At 45.9% G+C, this 20,675-nt stretch overlaps 1 protein-coding gene and 1 pseudogene across 1 annotated transcript; one reads left to right on the forward strand and one right to left on the reverse strand.

The window, feature by feature from the left end:
• Window positions 1-6,162: 6,162 nt before the first annotated feature.
• Window positions 6,163-8,843, forward strand: LOC119309664 (annotated as a pseudogene).
• A 4,474-nt stretch (window positions 8,844-13,317) lies between these two features.
• LOC119309665 lies at window positions 13,318-14,749 on the reverse strand. The gene is made up of 3 exons (XM_037585624.1): window positions 14,422-14,749; window positions 14,011-14,299; window positions 13,318-13,783 (listed from the first exon to the last, which is right to left on the reverse strand). The coding sequence occupies exons 1-3, from the start codon at window positions 14,747-14,749 to the stop codon at window positions 13,672-13,674; spliced, it is 729 nt and encodes a 242-aa protein (XP_037441521.1). The 3' UTR covers window positions 13,318-13,671.
• Window positions 14,750-20,675: the final 5,926 nt, after the last annotated feature.

Below are 20,675 nucleotides of genomic sequence, written 5' to 3' on the forward strand. Positions count from 1 at the left end.
CTAGGATGTTAAATTATGTATATAATGGTCTAGAAGTATATATAACATTTTATATTTAATTTAAATATCAACGGGCCTTAAAAGGCCAAGAGGTGGAAAGCAACTTGGGCCACAAGGGCCCGAATGGGAGTGGGGGAGGAGTGCAACTCCCCCTCCCCTTGGTTGGACGCCCCAAGAAGGGCTTCCCTCCTTGGTGGCAGCCCTCCTTCTCCCCTCTAATATTGTGGATGTTTGGTGCCCAAGAGTGAACACAAGTTTTGGAGCCTCCTCTAGTTCTTCTAGTTCATGTTTTAGTTGGTCCCACTCGACTAATTAGAGCGTGTCTAATCCACTAATCCTTATAATTAGAAACCCCGTGTGGTTCTAGTCTCCCCCCTCTAATTCTCCGGCAATGATTAGCTCTGGATGGCAAAGCTTTGCCGGATCGTGAAGACCGTACGCTTGCAACCAAGTAGAGAGGCTGTGCTTTTGGACTTCTGTTCGAGGGATCATTCAAGGACAATTCACGGGATCGTCATCGACATTTGAGGGACTCCAAGTATGACCTACACAGACTCGTGTAATTTCGCTGTTCCTGGAGTCGGTAACGATTGTTGATCCAAACCCGTTACGCATCTTCATATTGTTCCATCACTCTCCTCTACATGCATAAAATCAAAATCTAACTTGCGACGAATAACTTTACTGAAATGAGATTCAGGAAGAAAAATCACCAACACCCCCACTCACTCTTGAATCTCCCAGAGCTCTCTCCGTAGTAGGGAGCATACCACGGTGATTCCGTGCCAGTGTTTCAATTGCTCCCAGTCATGTTCCAGTTTTCACCCACCTCGATCCTGGGATCACTTTCAAAGTAGTAGAGTTTTTTTTCTCATCTGTTTTGGTCCTCTTTTTATTCATGACTATCAGACAAGGAGTGTGGAAGCCATCATACTCTTTTATGATCAAAGTTTGGTTTCTAAATAGCTATGGCCTCATTTTCATGGCCTAATTACAGTCATCCAAACATATGAATTGGATTGTGAAAAGATTTTCCTCAGTTCTCCTCCAGATTAGCTCCTTCGTCGGGCTCCAAGCAAACCTCATGTTAGAGTATAGGGCAGTAGGGCTAAATCCTCAAGTTGTGTGAAGCCTGGTGATCACAAGCCACTTCGCTACTGTCGGCGGCTCCTGGATCTCGTCCTCCCAAAAGAAGTATCCATCTTCCTCCTCGTGCAAGTTTAATATCTCCTAAAGATCCTCCACCTGTTCCTTCCCAGCTGTACTACTAGATCCTCATGCGTAGCCCATCTTCAAGTCAACCATACAGAGAATGTGAAAACCAAAGCCTAGAATGAGCTCACCACCAAGGCCAAGAAGTTGTGCAAGGCATCCCCTTGATCAGCTCGAGTAGGAAGGAAAGCGAAAAATTGACCAGTACCGATAGGTACCAATAGATCCCTAGCCACCCATTTCATTCTCAAGATTCGTGCGGCACTCTGTAGTATAAAATGCAAATCATTTTGCTTCGGGAATACACAACTATACAACCTACAAATATGGTACACGGGTCCCACCAATGTCAGCTTTTAGTTAGATGGTACAATAGTCTTGCATGCATGCAATGTCCATTCTATCTCCCAAACTAATTCATCCATTTATTTGACATTTGCTAACTTAAAATCATTCATATCTCTTAAACCAAAATTCTGATTTCAATTTTTTTATATATATTTGAACTCATGCCGAAGAGACCTTTAAAACAAGACCTGCCTTGAACATATTTCAAACGAGTTTAAAAAAATTGATTTCACAATAACATATTTCACTCATTCCCCAATAACATATTTCACTCATTTAGAAGAAGATTTTATAATGATATATTTCACTCATTTCATAATAACATATTTTGCTCATTTTAAATTGATTTCATACATTCCAAAATAGATTTCACTCGTTTCACATAACATATTCACTCATTAAAAAGATTCCATATTGACATATTTCACTCATTCCAAATAATAGTTTCACAAGTTGACATTTCAGTTTCATATTTTTTTTGTTTTCAGCCTACATTTCATTTTTCACTGGGTGGTTTCACATAAAAAGCCATCTCAATGAGAGCATCAAAACTAGATCCTATGTTGATTTGTTCAGACAACTTTTATTTCGGATCAAAAGTTACCACTTATTGGCTAAGTAAGGTATCATGCATGAGATACATATGTTACCATGTTGTTTACACAGATATTACCGGGGCATAAACCTTCTAACCTTCTTATCAGCCCGGGTTAAAATTACTACGGTGATTGTGCATGAGTTATCACCTATACGATGCGTATAGTGCCAAACTATTTACACGAAAGTTGTCGGGGGTTGCTTTTAAACAGCCCCCTCACCAAAGTTATGTGGACCGAGGCACATAATTTATCAGGTTTGCGATGTGTAAGTTACCATGCTATTCATCCAAAAGTTACCGAGGGGATATTTCATCAACCCCTCCCCCCATGCCAAAGTTATCAGGACTGAGGTAAATAAGTTATTAGGTCTGCGATATGTGAGTTACCGTGCTATTCACATAAGGGCAGTGCTAACTTTCGACATAGCTCATATTGTTTCCTTTTTATGTGCATGCCCATTGTCCACTAATAGTTAGTTTAACTTCAAACCAGTCCCTCCCACCCTTCTGGTCAAAATTTATCACACCTGAACTAAGAAAATTATCAACTCAGTTGTGCATGTATTACCATGTTATTTACACATGAGTTACCGAGTTAAAAGTTATCACCGTGTTTGTATATAAGTTTTCAGGTCTCCGGTGCGTAAATTACCATGTAATTCACACAAAAATTATCGGGGACATGTATCTTCAAATTTATTTTCCCGCATCAAATGTTATCAATGTGTTGCACATAAGTTATCAGGTCTACTATGCGTAAATTATCATGCTATTCACACGGAAATTATCGAAGGTGTATTACAACAACCCCCATCCCTACCAAAGTTACCACAGTGGTTGTACGTCAATTATCAGGTGTGAGGTGCGTAAATTACCATACTCTCCACACTGAAATTATCAGGGGTACGTTTTCAATAACCCTCCCCCCTCATAGTCGAAGTTACCGCGATTTTTGTATCTAAGCTATCAGGTCCGTGGTGCGTATATACAATCATACTTGCATAGAAGTTACCAAGTTTCTGTTTTCAACAATCTTTTTTTCTCAGGTCAAAGGTATCGTAGTGTTTGTACAAAAGTTATTAGATTCGCGGAGCGTATATTATTATGGTGTTTGTACATAAGTTATCATGTATGCAATGCATATATTGTCATATCATTTGCACATAAGCTACCGGGGTTATCTTTTCAACAACATTTTCACAAAAGAATGAATGAATAATTCAGAGAGGGTAAATTTGGGCTAGGAAGCAATCTTGGTAAAAATATTCTTTTACACTAATACAAATGGTAAAAAAGATCAAATAGCTTGGTTTGTATTTGGTTTACAACAAGTACATTGTGTCGATCATGAGATCATACTTTGAATCTGAATACGGGAACAAATATTCAACAACTTGGCATATAAACCTCATGTCGCGGCCCAAACACGACACCGATGCTAGACGATGGTATTACATACCTGATAATTTATTTACAAATACCATGGTAAATTTTGATCCAGACAAAAAGTAGTTGAAACATACCCCCGGTAACTTTAGTGTAAAGACCATGATAAGTTACGTACTGTAGGCGTGATAGTTTACGTAGTCAAGATGTGATAACTTTTGACCAGGAAAAAAAGTCATCGAAACATACTGACATGGGATCTAGTTTCGAAGATCTCGTCGAGATGATTTTTTATGTGAAAACGGATTCTGGATCTAAGTGATGGTTTGAGCTACAAAACGTTTTAAAGCTTTGAAATAGGAAGAATCCTTCACTAATGTTATCTTTTTTTGTCTCCTAGCTTGTATGCATGCATGAAATAGTGATCAATGCATGCTGCATGCATTTCCTCCGTGCATGGATGCTATTAGCTAATAGAAAAACAAGAGTTAGATGAGTGATTTGTTAGGAAGAAAAGAATAAAAGCATTCGGACCTGTTGAATTGTCCGCGCCTATTACTTAATTCCTGCCGGCAGGATATTAACTTTTCTGTTCGGGTAAATAGATTTCGAGTGAAATAGGCCGGTTTTACATTTTTCTAGTAAAAATATGTTTTTTCACATTTTTCTAATGAAATAGCCAAATAGGTTTGTTTCACATATGAAATGTGAAATCTCAAAAATTAAACGTGTTTCAAATGTATCCAGGTTTGATCTTGTTCTGAAGGTCTTGGCGCAAGAAGTTCAAATATATAGAAGTTTCAGAAGTGGATTTTTTAAGAGATATGAACCATCTAAATTATAGAAAAGAAAATTAAAGTGATGGATTAGAGAGAGAGAGAGAGAGAGAGAGAGAGAGAGAGAGGGTATGCTTGAGTCGGAAAAGAGAGAATGTGTATCATTCATGTGTCCTTTTTCTGACTATGATAGGACAGTCTAACTCTAGATTTACTCGTGGCAGACGTACCGTTATGCACAAAAAGAGTGTGCGGAGTAGCAAGGGAAGTGATCCACATAGTAGGGATGGCGATCGAGAAACTCTGGGCGGCGAGTGCCGGAGGACATTCTAACCCTCGATTTTTTGCTAGGTGACACGTGCCAGGCAGGTGGTGGATTTGCGATCTGTGATGCGGTGATTCTGTAGTAGAACTTGTACCCAAGTTCACGTGCTATGGACATGACGTGTCGGAAGGCCAAACAACGGCCAAGCCAACAGCTGACTAATTAAGGGCATGAACTATGGTGACATATGGTTACGTTGCCCCATGAAAAATAGTAGCTTGAGACATCGACATTGATTTTTCTCCCCGATGCAAGCTAGCACCAGTGGGCCTCATAAAAAAATAAAAAATAAAGACTTTCACTACGCATGCATCTATACTCTTCACTTCAACGTTTTCAGTTTTATGCACCGACCCATATTTTTTCTCTCCAAGCACCCGCTTCCTGCAGAGGATCCCGGTGCTTCATTCGAACCTATTTTTTGTTATATCCCATCCTACATGATTTATTGGTCATCACCCTCAGGCTATGGATTGGTCATGCCCTAAGCATGCGAGAGAGTTTCACGTAATTGCTAACAACAATGCCGCGTTAAATAGAACAACTGATTAATTTAAATAACGCAGAGTTTATCTGTTTAGGTGATGATTGTAGCATGAAAACTGAATGGAAAATAAGCAGAGTCGACCGTGTAACAGACGAACACTTTGCTCTTCTGGAAATTGAGGAGAGACGGTGCATCAAGAAAGCTCTGGCCGATGACAGCAACGCGTGAACATTGACATCATTTGGTAACTGCCTTGTGACCACCAGAGCATGATAAGGACATGGCTAGGTATAGGATTTTCTTTTGTTATTTCATTTTTATGTTTATTCTTCTGTAATTTTTATTTTTATGTTTCATGATTTTCATTGATTTTTTTTTAAGATGTGACTAGGTCTGAGTCGACTAAGACTTAACCAGTCTCAATCAATTGACATAACTTGTACTTCCTCCGTCCCAAAATTCTTGTCTTAAATTTGTCTAAATACGAATATATCAAATCACGTTCTAGTATTAGATACATCATATCTAGACGAATCTAAGACAAGAATTTTGAGATAGAGGGAGTACTAAAAAAGATAAAAGAAAAAAGTGAAAAGAAAATTTGCACAAATTCCATTGTAAGATTTCATAAATATAGCATTGACTAAGACATAATCAAGTCTTAATTGACTAAGATTTAAAAAGATTGTTTCAAAAAGTATCGTAAATATAGTTGTGCATAGCTGCCGAGCCTGCAACTGCAGTTGGTCAAGCATACCATCCATTGCCTTAGAGAGCAACATTCTCTGTAACAAGAATAAAGAAGAAAATATCTCCATCTCTGAATCCCGAATTGACAGCTCTTCCACGCACACATGCCTTCCTCGTGTCCTCCCTCCCTGCACCATCCGATGCGTATATAAGTACTCCCTCCGTTCAAAATAAATGACTCAACTTTGCACGCACGCGCTAATCTTCGGTCGCTCGTCAAGTACGCAGCCAGTCACCTGTTAAACACACGGCACGTAAGTGAAAGTGACACAAGGCAAGGATGGATCGCATCCGCTTCGGCGTCGACGACTGGGACGTGGCGCCGCCGGAGCACCGGCTCACCGTGCTGGCCATGCAGCTCGCGGTCCTCGAGAAGGCCGTGACCCGCCTCGGCACGCTGGCCTTCATCTGGGCGACGGTCGTCCTGCTCGGCGGCTTCGCCATCACGCTCAGCTGCACCGACTTCTGGTGCATCACCGTGCTGCTACTCACCGAGGGCGCCCGCATCCAGGGCCGCAGCCACGAGCTGCAGTGGCAGCAGAGGGCCACGCCCTGGCGGTGCTGCCCGCCCGTCTCGCGGGCCGCCGCCGTCCACGTCTTCCACTGGCTTCAGCTGCTGTCCGCGTCGGTGTGCGTCGCCGTCTCGCTCGTCCGCCTTCTCACCCAGCGCTACGGCGGCGACAGCGCCGACCACTGGACCAACCGCCGCGCCGCGCTCGACATATTCTACGGGCTCGCGCTCGTGGAGTCGCTCTTGTTCCTCGCCGAGAAGGCCCTGTGGCACTGGAGGATGGGGCACCACCGCCTCCTCGAGCGCGTCGCCAAGGAGTGCCACCTCACCAACGCGTGTGGCCTGGTCGCCGTCCGCCGCTTCTTCTACTCCTCTTACTCCCGGAGCCTGAATGGGAGCATCTTCGACGGCCTGCACATGGACCTCTTGTCCTACGCCGACGGCATGCTCAACGCGGGCTCGCACGACGAGCAGAGCCTCGGGGCCGGCATCCTCGTCGCTCTCGCCGAGTCCCACCGCTTCGAGGACTCCACGCCCCCACCATCGAGCGGCTCATCCAGATGCTCAGCTGGAAGAGCACGTCCGAGAGGGACGGGCGCAGATCGGCCGCGGTTGTTGTCTCCATGCTCACCGGGAGGAAGTTCGTTGCCCTCCGCGTCACCAGCATCCCTGGGGCGGTGGAGTCCGTGGCTTCGTTGCTGTACGCCGACCTCGACGAGCTCAACCTCCTCGGCCTCTCCATCCTCAATAAGCTGGCGTACGACCATGATAACTGCGACAAGATCGGCAAGACCCGGAATCTCGTCGACAAGATAATTTCATACTGTAGCATCACTGGCGGGGGACAGGCGGTAGCGCCGACGGACATGCGCCTGAAGGCGGTGAAGCAGTCGCTACTTGTGGTGAAGAGGCTGACGGGCATGACGGGGACCACCGGGAAGCTTCTACGGAGGGAGCTCTCCGACATCGTGTTCACGGTGAGCAACCTCATGGAGGTGCTGGAGCAGCGTGACGGAAAGGTCCAGTCCGAGCTGCACCAGCTGGCGATCGAGGTACTGACGAGCCTCGCCATTGACAAGGAGGCGAGGGAGAAGATAGGCGGGACGGGGGGCGTGGTCAGAGAGCTGGTCGCGATATTTCTACCGGGAAAGGATCAGGCTAAAGGAAACTGGCAGACAGACGCGATCCGGGTGGAGTCCGGCGAGGCGCTGGCCATGCTTGCGCTGGAAAGCAGGACGAACTGCGGCGCCATAATAATGGCTTGCGGCGGAGGCGTGGAGCGGCTGGTCGAGGCCCTGAGTGACGCCGTCGTCATCATCGGTGTGGCGAGAATCCTGCTCAATCTTTGCACCTACGCCGGGGACGAGTGGCAGCTTCCCCTGAGAGGAGTCACCACAGGTGCCACCAAGGTACGGACAATTGCATCTTGTACTTTTGAGTAGATATAAGAGCACCTCCAACAGCCCCATAAAAATTCCGCGTCCAATAATAGTTATAGCGCGCCACTGTAGCACTTTTAATGCGCCGGGATTAACACTGATAAATTGTGAAGCGCGTGCAATCCGGAACAAAATATGCTGCGCGCGATATCGTTTTTCAGCGTGTGCACAAAACTTCGTAGCACACACAATATTTTACAGCATCTGTTGGAGCTGTTCGGCGCCCAAAAAAATGAATGTTTAGCACGCTGAGCTCTTTTTGGGCGTCTGTAGGAGATGCTCTAAACATTGCCCTCCGTTTCTATTACTCGGCGTATTAGCTTTAACTGAAATCAATTTTTTTAAAGTTTGACCAAATCTATAGAAAACAATATAAACATTTACAGTAACAAATTTATATGATGTGAAAATATATGCAATGGTGAATCAATGGTATTGATTGGTGGTGTATATGTTAATATATTTTTCTACAAACTTGTTGAAAGTATATAAAGTTTGACTTTAGATGAACATAGTATGTGGAGTAAATAAAAACGAAGGAAGTCCTAAACATTACTGATCACAATTCATGACCGTTTTACGCAGGTGCTGAGTGCCATCATGGTCGAGAAGAACAAAATCCTCAACATCTTCCTCGGCCTCGCAGTGCAGATGCTCCGATTCATGGAGCCCGGAGACCTGCGGGCGTGCCTGGCGGGGGCAAGTGTGACGGAGAAGGCACTGGTGCAGATGCTGCTGCATATCCTGCGGGAGTACAGGCGCCCATGCATGGCCATCCCTTGGATCCGCCGTTACGCTATCGAGCTCACAGTCGCCATGATGCAATTGGACCCGCGTTACATGGCCCTGTTCGTGGAGCATGGGATGGAAGGCGACTTGAGGTGCATCGCTGGCACCACCTCGGAGCTCGAGTGCTTCAATGCTTTCTCCGGGAGCGTCGGTCTTAGCCGCCATGCTGTCAGCGTCCCCTCGCTTGTCACGTCTGCATTGGAGTTGATAAAGATATCCTGAAGTTTCCTGCATTGGAGCTTGACTTGTTCATTCTTGGAGTATACTAGCGGGTTGTGCGCGGCGGCACGCAGCGCCTCATTCATAAATCTATATGTAGTTTTGTATACTCAGCTCGAATATGTATATTTTAATTTTTGGCTTGTTAGATCATTCTTCTTCCCAAAACTTAGGTCGTATTGTGTATTATGGGCATGGATACTGTCATGAATTGGGCAAGCACCTACAGAAATTTAATACCATATTTATGCATGACAGACACCACTCGGCCACCCCATATCAGTATTAGCATACATAATTTCATCTCTGAAATCCCACTCCTAAAGATATTTTGAATGGCAAAGCAACATCAATTATTTTAGCACCAGTTCTTTCCGCCGTTCCAGAAAAAGAAGCTATCTGCTATAAAAATCTTCTCTTCGTCTCATAATATGACGGATGACACACTCTGCCTTGTGTAGCATCATTATTTACAATCTATCCATCAAAGAAAATGAGCTTAATACATTTGAAAAGAAACATTGAAGTAAATGAGCCTAAGACCTTTGAAAGGAACCTACATACATTTGTCCGGCTAAATTACTACACACACAAATTCGTTAACTCCAGACTCCCATGATTGTTTTGAAAAATATCGCCTGGAACATTCTTGCCGTTTCAAGAGATTCACCTCATAAAAATTCAAATTCATGTATTGGTTGTTTCTCCCCGTAAAAATTCAAATTCATGTATTGGTTGTTTCTCCCCATACAAGAGTTGCTCAAATTGTATTGTGCACAAATAGTTGATAAATATGTGGGCGCACCCACACACTTGGAGAAGTTTGAGAGGACATGATTTGATCAGTCAGTCTGCAAAAGATGCAAAACTAATCAAAGAACTTCAATTAAGACCAGAAGAATTCACCATGATCTGTAAAACAACTCTGGGAATTTCTTAAACTTGTCTCGAAAAATGTGTCTGGACATATCATAAATATACCGTGCAATTAAGCCCTGAATTGGAGGCTGCTATGTGAGATCCTATGAAGTACTACCTCTCTCTCAGTTTACAGGGCGTGCGCGTATCCCTAGGTCGTCAATTTGACCAACCTAATACAAATCATATATTACAAAAAATATACCAACATAAACTTCGAAATTTCTACTTTCAAAAGATATAATTTTGTTATATAATTTATATCAGGGTGATAAAATTAGCAACCTGGTATACGCGCAGGACTTGTAAACTGAAACGAAGGTAGTACACTACACTATTATTAGCAACAGCAAACCCAAAACCCATGGTGCCAAAGAGAAGAACATTGCCCCAAACTACGCTCTTCGCGCCTGAAGGCCGAAACCCACTCAAACGGCAAGGCGAGGCACAGAGAACTCATTGTGCTTGCCGGTGTCGCTCGTCGTCCGCGTCTTGTAGAAGTAATTCTTCAGTTGCTTCCTCATGATCCCCATCTCGACAGGTAGTCATCATTATGCTATTGCTGCACATATCAACACAACTGAGGAAACATCAGAACTGAACAAATCATACTATTGAATAAAAACAAACCCAGTGTTACGAATCATTGAATCCCATCAGCTTGCACAGATTTGTTACCCCAAGTCTACAGGATTGAGATACAAAGATAATACATTATTTTCAGCACATCATGAGTTCACGACCCATACCACTTGCTAAAATTCTGTGAAGTGTCAATGAAAAATCATGTGAACTACAGAAGGCTTTCCTGAAATTCTGTTAAGTGTCAATCACAGTCATGTGAACTATACAGAAGGTTTTGCTCATATCATAATATGTGCAAAGTATACTAAGTATGATCACCTTGTTCGTTTCAGGGACCATTCCTTGCCCTCATCATTTCGACTATAGATACACATGCTTGTTTCTCCACCTGAAAATCCACTGCCACTCTAAATAGAAAGACTTCGTATACAGAAGTGGTATATTGTTAGAATAAAATATTAGACAGGTATGCAACCCAAATGTATTCAGTAATATGGCTGCCCCAACAATAGGTATATATATCATCCAGACAGAAACTCGCGTCCGCTCCCCCCACCCCGTCGCCCCCGCTCGGGCGACTCGGGCGGGATCGCAAACCCTAGCCGCCGGGGGCTCCCTTCCTTCCATCCCTTCCTCCGCCACCGTCGAAGGACGCCGCCGACTTATAGCCCAGGGGCTGACAGCGGTGTCGGGGGCCTTCCCTCTCTCCTACGCCATGGGGCGGTGCGGAGCCCCGCGGCATGGGTGGCACGGCCGATCTGGCCTTGGTGGCGCGGCGGGCCTGCCTTCCGGCGGCGGCGCGGCGGCAGCCTCGGCCTAGGGCGGCGATGGTGGCGGGTGCGGCGGCCGGCCCTGCTTCGGGCAGCAGCCTTGGCGGCGTTCGGCGGCGACCGGGTCTGTGGCGACAGACCAACTGACCTCGGATCGGCGGTGGCGGCATGGAGGGCCTGGTGGTTGGGTCGGCACCATGCGTGTTGTGCCCTCCAAACAGATCTGATCTGGCCGGTGCGGCCTGCTCGATGTGCGGCTGCCCAGATCGGCGGCGATCCGTGCACACGATGCTTGATGGAGGTTCTTCGAGCGGATTCGGGTGAAAACCTCGTGCTCGGCTTGATGCCAAGACCGGTGTTGGCGGCATCCTTTTGTGTCATTACCTTCTTGAAGGCATCGCCATGAAGAAGCTCCAGACCTCTATCCGCTATCTTCGGGGGAAACCCTAGATCAGTAAATCGAATGATGGGGGCGCGTTGGTGTCGTTTCCTCCTTGGGGGCGTCATTCTTGAAGGCGCACACGGGATCGAGGACCAGTGGGCGGCTTTTTTGGTGGAGCGGTGCTTCATCCGACACATTGATGATGATGGATCTCGGCGGCGTGGTACAGTGAAGACTCGGCGCCTGATGCGCGGTGATGGACTCGCGCAGGAGGCAGTTGTCTGGCGTCATTGTGGCGTCGATGGCAGAGTGGCCTGACAAGGTAGAAGCCTCAATATATGCTCTGAAGACGGACCTGTGAAAGATGGCGGCGATGACACATGTGAGTGTGTCAGACCAGTTTATGCCCCAGACCTGGTATGTGGCTCGGCTGGGGCATCTGGCTCTTGATGATAGGCTTAGATGAGTGATCCAAATATTTGGCCCAGGTAGCACCCCTTCATCATATGGATAGGAGTAGTGGCATATGTTGCCAAGACGGCGGATTCAGGCATATTGTTGTAATACTTTGTAAGGTCCTCGAGAATAATTAATAAAATGACCGTATGCATCTCCCAAGTGCAGAGGCCGGGGGTCATCCTCCTTTTCTAAAAGGAAAGGTATATATATCATCCAGGTTATCTTCCATGCTCAGTATATGACTCGAGTCGTATCACAGGAAAAAAATATTTAAGCGCTCAAGCCTTTAGCTTACATATCATCAAGATCACTTCTAATAAACCAGTCAAAACCATTAAACCTCAGCATGCGCATTGCTATTAACAGATAGAAAGAACTTTGTTGAAGCACTTAAAAATGCTTGTGTCTGAATAACCGAAGAACCTGCCTTGGAAAGGGGTCCGTGCCTTTTCATCTCACGTTGCTCTACCTCTATTACCACAAATTGAGAAGCACATGAAACCAAACAAATGAATTTTTTTGAATCTTTAAATCATGAAAGTACACTATATTGGTACTTTCACGACTCAAAAATAAAAAAAACTGGAAAGAGTGATATGTCAAATGGACATGTTAATTACCTTCCTAGAATTTTTCTGAAGCTATTGGTGATTTTACCACGGTTGGGTATGGTTTGTATGTTGCTACTCATAGCTCGGAATTCTTTCCCCCGACTCATCGATCCTCCTTAAACCCCATGAATCTAACAACCATAATGTTACTGCTCAATCAGAGTGGCTTCGTCTATGTTAGCTTCAGTAAGCTACAGAAAAAAAATGCAAAATCAATGCTATCATCAACTTAAATTCGTGTTCACATGTATAATAAACATTAAAAGGGCGAACATGTTTGATCAGATCATGGAAAAAACCCGGTACTATGTGCACAAAGTGAAAGCATTTTGGGTGAAAGAATGATCTTGCAAATTCGAAACAGGCATTAGTATATATTTTCATTTTCATTTTTAAGAAATAAAAAACCCATTGTGATTTCATCAGGAACATGCGTCAGCTCCTCCGTCAATACATGAAGTGGTAAGTAAGCTTAGACCTTAAAATTATCTCGGAATCTAAGACGGATCACACATTTGAGTTGATGCTATTAAGTGAATTTTGTTTGGCAAAACAATTTTTTTAACAAGATGGTTTATATTTGGAGGCTCTATTTATAAAAACACCAAAGATATATTACTGTATGTCCATCAGGCACCATTCTAGTTCCCAGATCAAGCAACCTCTTATGTTTGCCTAAGGCTGTTTTGTCTTCTATTAGTCCCTCCTTGCACCAAGCAAGCAGGCAAGAATCGGAAGCTGCTCAAGACTGATTACCAAATCAGCGACCTCCAAATTAGTTCCTGGTGTAAAAGAATATGGCTTTACATGCTGTACTTTTCAGATTAGAAAATGAAGAAATAACTACATGTCCCCAGGATTGAAAATCAGAAAACAAACTTTAAAGAAGCCTTAAAAAGACACTTGTGCTTTGACATCTTACTACTTGGAGAACAAAAGCATAAATATACGCTGTTGTAAGGCTCGGGCAGGGAAACAGGGAACTTCTTCACCACTCAGAGATGGGTATTCATCTCTATCCTTCCTGCAGATCATTGGGAACCACTTCATCAATCACCATGCAGCCTTAACCGCAGGTGTCCGGGATAGGGCTCTTATAAAAATCATCATCCATCTTGAGCACCCGCATGGAGGTGCAGATGCGCTGACATCGGACTTTTTCTTGTGCCAGTCTGACCACCCACGATCGCGAGCAGCGGCCAGCATGCACCCACCATCCTGGCCACAAATATGGAATTATGAAAATCCAGTTACCAAGAATCGGATTGAACCCAATTCATCACATGAAAATCAAATCGCCAGCAAGAATCCAGCAAACTAACAAACAATGAAGGGGAAAAGAGAAGGGGCAGTACAACAGTTGCTACCTCAAATTGATTAGCTGCTCATCTCTTTCTTGCATAGACTCAAGACACTGAAAAATAACGACAACACAAAGAACTCACGTTGCTTCCACAAGTCCACGGGGAAGGTTTGGATCGAGGCGGTTGTGCGCCTCGGAAGAGGGAAATCCAAGAAGATGCGCAAAGCACGTTTGGTGGCGGCGCTCTTGCTGCTGGCGGTGGAGGAGGGAAGAATCAGGTGAAACCAAGCCGCGGTCGCCCTGCTGCCCAACAGGGGCGAGCTCCACCTCGATCGGCCACGGCCTCCGCGTGCGCCCCTTAAGCCATAGCTGATGACCGATGGGGGAGGGCCTCGTCGGGAAGAGAACGGAGATGGGGCAGGGGCCTTTTCCTGTATGCAAGAAAAGGCAAAGACAAGAAATCTCAGAGGTTAGAAGCCGGGAAACAGGCGAATGAGGCCAGCGGCGCTGACGGCCGGCAATCGATTTTTCTGGACGGTGAACTCATCCCCACCTTGGCTGTGGCCACCATAGTAACTCCCGTGTGCCGTCTTTTCTGTGTGCACCTCCACCTCAGCCACACGGAGAGAGACATGGGGTGATGCCGGGTTCTCCGGCCAGGCATGCGTCGTTGATGAGGTCTGGTGTGGCGGGATTTTGAAGACACTGAGGTAGACATGTCGATGTGAAGCCTTTTTATAGCCCTGTACATGGGGTGAAGCGATGGCACGCGGCAGACGTTGGAAAGGTAGCGAAGCCCTGGGCGACGGGTGTTGCTTCTGGAGTTCTGAGATCCTACGTGAGTCTTCTAGAGCTAGTAAGTGGAAACCAAAGAGACACATGGTCAAAGGGTAGAGACCAACCAAAGCGGTGGAGTCCAAAAAAAATTAAAACGTGTGGTAACGTGCAGACTGCTCTATCTACCACACAATTAAAAAACCACATAACAAGTGTCATTTTTACAGCAGCGGTAAGAAAAATTCCAAAAATTCCAAAAAAAAGAAACCCTTACAGGCCTAGTATTCTAGTTATACTGTACTTTTTTCTGTGAAACTATTTTTTAACTCTTCATATTATAAGTACACTCAAATATTGGTGTAATTTTAGCAAAGATATTTCTGTATTATAAAAAAATGCAGCATAAAAAATCACCGACAACCATTGCCTTCTTGTTGTCTCAGAATAGTACTCCCTCTGTCCGGAAATACTTGTCATCAAAATGCATAAAAGGGAATGCATCTAGACGTATTTTAGTTTTAGATACATCTCTTTTTATCCATTTTGATGACAAGTATTTCCGGACGGAGGAAGTAGTTGGTTGGTATGCAACCAAGCTCAACACTTCTCATGAGCATCGTCACTCCCATCATATTAGGCGTCACTACACTATGGTTGTGCTCCTCATCTTTGGATCCAGGTGAAGACCCATTAGTGTAGTCTGCTGACGTAGTTTTTTTCTTGGAGGCGCCGCCTCGGGAGTTATCTCTTTTAACTTGTCATCATGGGTATACTTCATGGACGGTAGTAGTGTTGCCATGGCTGGTGATCCCGGAGATCAATGGGTGTACCTGGCGACGACTAGTGTGACAGAGAAGGTACTGGTGCTAACGTTGCTACAAATCCTACGGGGGTACAACCACCCATGCATGGCCATCCCTTGGATCCGACGTTATGCTATCGAACTCACTGTCACCATGGCAAATCCTACGGGGGAAAGATGAGTTGGGGAAGGAGCGGAGCCGGCTTTGATTATCGTCGGCGGAGGAAAACCGCATGGATGGAGGCACGTCGGGTAGGGGTGGGCGCGGCTGCATTGGCCGGCAGTGGCGGCGCGCGGCGGATGGGCGGGGGCCGGTGGTGGCGGCGCGCGGCGGCGGCTCACTGTTGGCGGAGATGGGATTGGGAGGTAAAGGTCGTGGGCTTCCGGGTAGGGTTTTTTTTTCGCCCGTGCCGATTGGGGTTAACTGGAACAATAGGACTGCGAGTTGATTACAATAAAAATATAGGGGTTTACCGTAAACATGTCGCGACGGTGAACCCAAGGAGTCAATCCATGCTTTATTATTAGGGAAAAATTAGCATGAAACAATCAAATAATATAGATATGTTGAATAAGTATCAGGGACATCATGACCCGGTGGCTGATAGGCTGGGAGGCGGTGGTGCGGCGCCGTGGCATTGGGGGTGAGGATTCGATCGGGGTCGTCCCGATCTGGATCTCGATCTGTGTTTGTTGCGTGGCTGGTGTGCTGGCGGGGGTCATCGCGGATGGGAGGGCCGACACCTTGCCCCTCCTCGCCCGTGGGACGCGTCGTGATGAAGCCTGCTTCAACCCAGCTTGGGCTCAAGTAGGGCACGTCGACCTGGTGGTGGGAGGCGTAGCCACGGTGTAAGGGCATATTTATCCCTAAGGTGTTTTGGTGATTGATGACAATGCTTTTGCGGAACAATCGTGTGCCTTGAGTATCTCAGACAATTCGTCACTAGGCACAAGACGGTTTGGTGCCCCTCGAAGACTATTGAAGACGGCGTTTTTCTACAGATCTTTTCGGTGGTTTTGAGTCGTAGGATAGTCGTACTATTAAGAGGGGGTCCGCGTTGGAAAGGTTCGGGTGGAATAATCACGTACATGTTTTCTCCCTTTACACTGTCTTTCCCTCTGCGCTTTGGAGCATCCTCCGTTTTCTTCATATTTTGCAAAAAGAAGGATTCCTAGTGTTGCTGTTCTGAGGCATGCGGTAGTACCGCTCTTAGGAGCGGTAGTACCGCACGCCGTTGTGGTAGTACAATAGGTGCCCACGATAGTACCGCTCCTAAGGAGCGGTAGTACCGTGGCCTCGGACCAGACCCAGCCGCTCGTGCGGCTGTAGGGGCGGATGTAATTTCATCCGCGCCCTACGCGGTAGTACTGCCCCATGCGCGCGGTAGTATCATGGGTCCTGGTCTAGCACAGCAACACGAGCAGAAGTAGGGGTGGATGTAATTTTTTACATCCACTCCCTGCGCGGTAGTACCGCGTGCCAGGTATGGTAGTACCGTGTTGGAATTTTGCATCGTTTGATTTTCAGCGGAAGTAGGCACGAATCTATTTTTATTCATCCGTGCCCTTCCCAGGCTAGTCCAATTCGGCCTTGCGGTAGTACCACAAGGGGGAGCGGTAGTACCGCGCCAGCGGCAGTACCGCCCTCAGCCTTTGCGGCTCAGGCCTGTACTAGCTCATGCCGTAGCAGCGGTAGTACTGCGGTCCGCCGCGGTAGTACCGTGAGCCCTTGCAGTAGTACCGCTAGTCCGGGGCGGTAGTACCGCAAGTCACGAGCTTGTTAAGTGGATAACGGTTGGATTTGTCTCTCCACTATATAAGGGGTGTCTTCTTCCTCTAGTTGACTATCTCTTCCAACCCTAAGATCCATTGTTGCTCCAAGCTCCATTTTCTTCCGATCTCTCTCCCTAGCCAATCAAACTTGTTGATTTGCTCGGGATTGGGTGAGAAGGCCCCGATCTACACTTCCACCAAGAGAAATTTGATTTCCCCCACTAATCCCTAGCGGATCTTGTTACTCTTGGGTGTTTGAGCACCCTAGACTGTTGAGCTCACCGCGGAGCCATAGTCCATTGTGGTGAAGCTTCGTGGCATCGTTGGGAGCCTCCAATTAAGTTGTGGAGATTGCCCCAACCTTGTTTGTAAAGGTTCGGTTGCCGCCTTCAAGGGCACCAATAGTGGAATCACGACATCTCGCATTGTGTGAGGGCGTGAGAAGAATACGGTGGCCCTAGTGGCTTCTTGGGGAGCATTGTGCCTCCACACCGCTCTAACGGAGACGTACTTCCCCTCAAAAGGAAGAAACATCAGTAACACATCCTCGTCTTCACCGGCTCCACTCTTGGTTATCTCGTGCCTTTACTTGTGCAAGCTTATTTGTGTTGTATCCCTTGATTTCTTGTGTGCTTGTTGTTGTTGCATCATATAGGTTTCTCACCTAGTTCCATATCTAGATAACCTACTTTGATGCAAAGTTTAATTTGGTAAAGAAAAGTTAAAAAGTGCTAGTTGCCTATTCACCCCCCTCTAGTCAACTATATCGATCCTTTCAATTGGTATCAGAGCCTCGTCTCTTTTTAAGGACTTTGCCGTCCGAAGAGTATGGTTGACACCATAGATGGTGGGGAGGAGCACTCCAGCGTGAATCTGAGCTCGTCTACGGCCGATGGGGGAACCGTGGTCTCTCGTGAGGAATTTAATGTGGCTTTGGACACATTGAAAACCTCCATGATGACCGAGGTTGAAAGCATGTTTAATAAATTCTTAGAAGGACTTAAACTATCTACCTCGCCTATGAAAGTGGGTGATCCCACTAACAAGGTGACGGATGCTAACTCCGACAAGGGGGAAGCTAATAGTGAAAAGGGTCATTCTACTAGTGGTAGAAATGGCACCGGCATCTTTGCCCATGTGGAACCTCCAACTTATGGAGGACCGATTCCCTCTACTCATTTAAATCATGTCGGCCCTCCTCCTAAGATTGTGAAAAATGAGGACTTTGATTCTTGGGTTTATCGCTTCAAGCGTCATTTAAATCATGTGAATACTAATCTTTGGAGAATCATTGAAGAAGGTTTCTATCCGCATGACCGAAGCAACTTCATCCTTAGAGAAGCTGTGGATAATCAATTCAATGAGAATGCTCTTTTCATCATCCAAGATGCAATTCCCCCCGAAGATCTCCCTTATCTTCGACCCTATGCCATAGCCAAAGATGCATGTCATTGTGTTGTGTCTCTCTATCGGGGAAGTGCAAGCATTCAACGCACCAACTATGAAGTGGTGCAAGATGAAGCCGATGAGTTTGCAATGAAAGAAGATGAAGAACCTCGTGAGCTCTTTCGGAGAGTAACAAAACTCGCGTTTTCACTCTGAGATCCTGGGAGCAAGGACACGGATGACAATTGGATCAAGCACAAGTTCCTCAAGGCCATGATGCCCTACAACAAGGCCATGTCCTCTATCATCCGTCAAAGACCGGACTTCCACTCCATGACCTCAAATGAAGTGTTGGATGAGTTCGTGGCAATGAGCATCTTGGACAAGACCGCCGACAACGCGGTGTTGCATTCTCAAAGAACAAAGAAGCCCAATCTTTCCTTGAAGGCCAAGGTTAGTGTGGAAGAAGAGGGAGAAGAGGAAGATGAGGAGAGCAACCCCGAAGATACAAAATATGATTATCATGAGCACATGGCTCTTGCTTCAAGACAATTCTGGAGCTTGCTTCAAGACAATTCTGGAGCAAGAAGAACACAAGGCCCAGCTTAAACAAGAACAACTCAAGTGGCTTCAAGGGCAAGCAATGAGTGAGAACTTGTTACAATTGTGGCAATGTGAGCCACTTCGTTGTGGATTGTTCTTACGAGAAGCAGGAAGACAATGGTGGCAAGCTCATCCGAAAAGACAAAGCCAAGTCCTTCCCCAACAAGAACAACTTCACCAAAAAGACTCCTACTCGAGGGTTGGTGGTTCAAGAAGAATACCATGAGGATGACAATGATGATGAAGATGGTGAAGCAATGGCCATGGCCTTTGTTGCCATTGCCACAACTTCCCGGATGTCTCTCTTCGATTCACCCAACGAGAACATCACCGCCAAGTGCCTCATGGCCAAAGCTACTAACAAGGTAACCCCCAACATCAAAACCACCATCATTACTAATCCCTCCTTGACGGATTGCATTGATGAAAATGAGGAGTCTAATGAAGAGATGAATGAATTTGAGTCCTTTATGAGTAAACTCAAAGGCAAATCCAAGAAGCACTTCGTTGCTCTCTTGGAACAACTTGGTGAAGCCAATGACATGATCGAGGCTCATGAAGAAACCATCTCTAAGATGGAAGGTCATAGTCGTGACTATGCCGATGAGATATCGGATCTCTCTAATGCTCTTGAGGAAGAGCGTGGGGGTCGTTTGGCTCTTGAGGAGTCACACAACGATGACCATGCTAAATTAAAGAAAGATCTTGGTCATGGTCTTGTTGTCTCTCGTGTGCTAAACTCTGAGAAGGCTAAACTTGGGGTTGACCTTGCTAGACCTAAAGAAGAGTTTGATTTACTTGACAAGGCTCACAAGGCCTTAAAGGGTGCTCATGCTAGCCTCAAGGAGTCTCATGATCAACTCCAAGTGAAGCTAACCAAGGAGAAAGCCACCTTTCCTCATATGGTATTAATTGATAATGCAAATTCCACTAACTCGTGTTGTGAGCATGTGCATCTTGTGGAGGAGAATGCCAAGTTGAAGGAGCAACTCGAGAAAGGCCTTGTGACGTGCATACAAGGTGAGAAGAACCTCAACAACCTTTTGAGCAATCAAAAGGAAGTTGTGGCCAAGGAGGGAGTTGGGTTCGCACCCAAGTCCAAGAACAAGAAGAAGAACAACAAGGCCAAACGACCTCCTCCTCTCAAGCAAACTTTTGTGAAGGAGGGAGAGGGTGCTCCTAAGGAGAAGAAGAACAATGTGAAGGGTGGTGATGTCACAAAGGGCAATGCCACCCCTTCCAACAAAGTCGGCGACTTTAACCCTTATGTGTTGTGCCGTGCTAGTGATGGGCGTGTTTATGCTAAATTTGTTGGATCTCCTTATGAGTACATTGAATGGTCGATTTGGGTTCCTAAGACCCTTGTTACTAACATCAAAGGACCCATTACTAAATGGGTACCTAAAACCAAGCATTGATCTCTTGTAGGTGTTTGCTTCTGGTGGGGGATCATGGTTGCTCGATAG

The sequence above is a fragment of the Triticum dicoccoides genome, chromosome 5B (assembly GCF_002162155.2).
Source record: "Triticum dicoccoides isolate Atlit2015 ecotype Zavitan chromosome 5B, WEW_v2.0, whole genome shotgun sequence".
In the NCBI taxonomy this organism is placed as follows: domain Eukaryota; kingdom Viridiplantae; phylum Streptophyta; class Magnoliopsida; order Poales; family Poaceae; genus Triticum; species Triticum dicoccoides.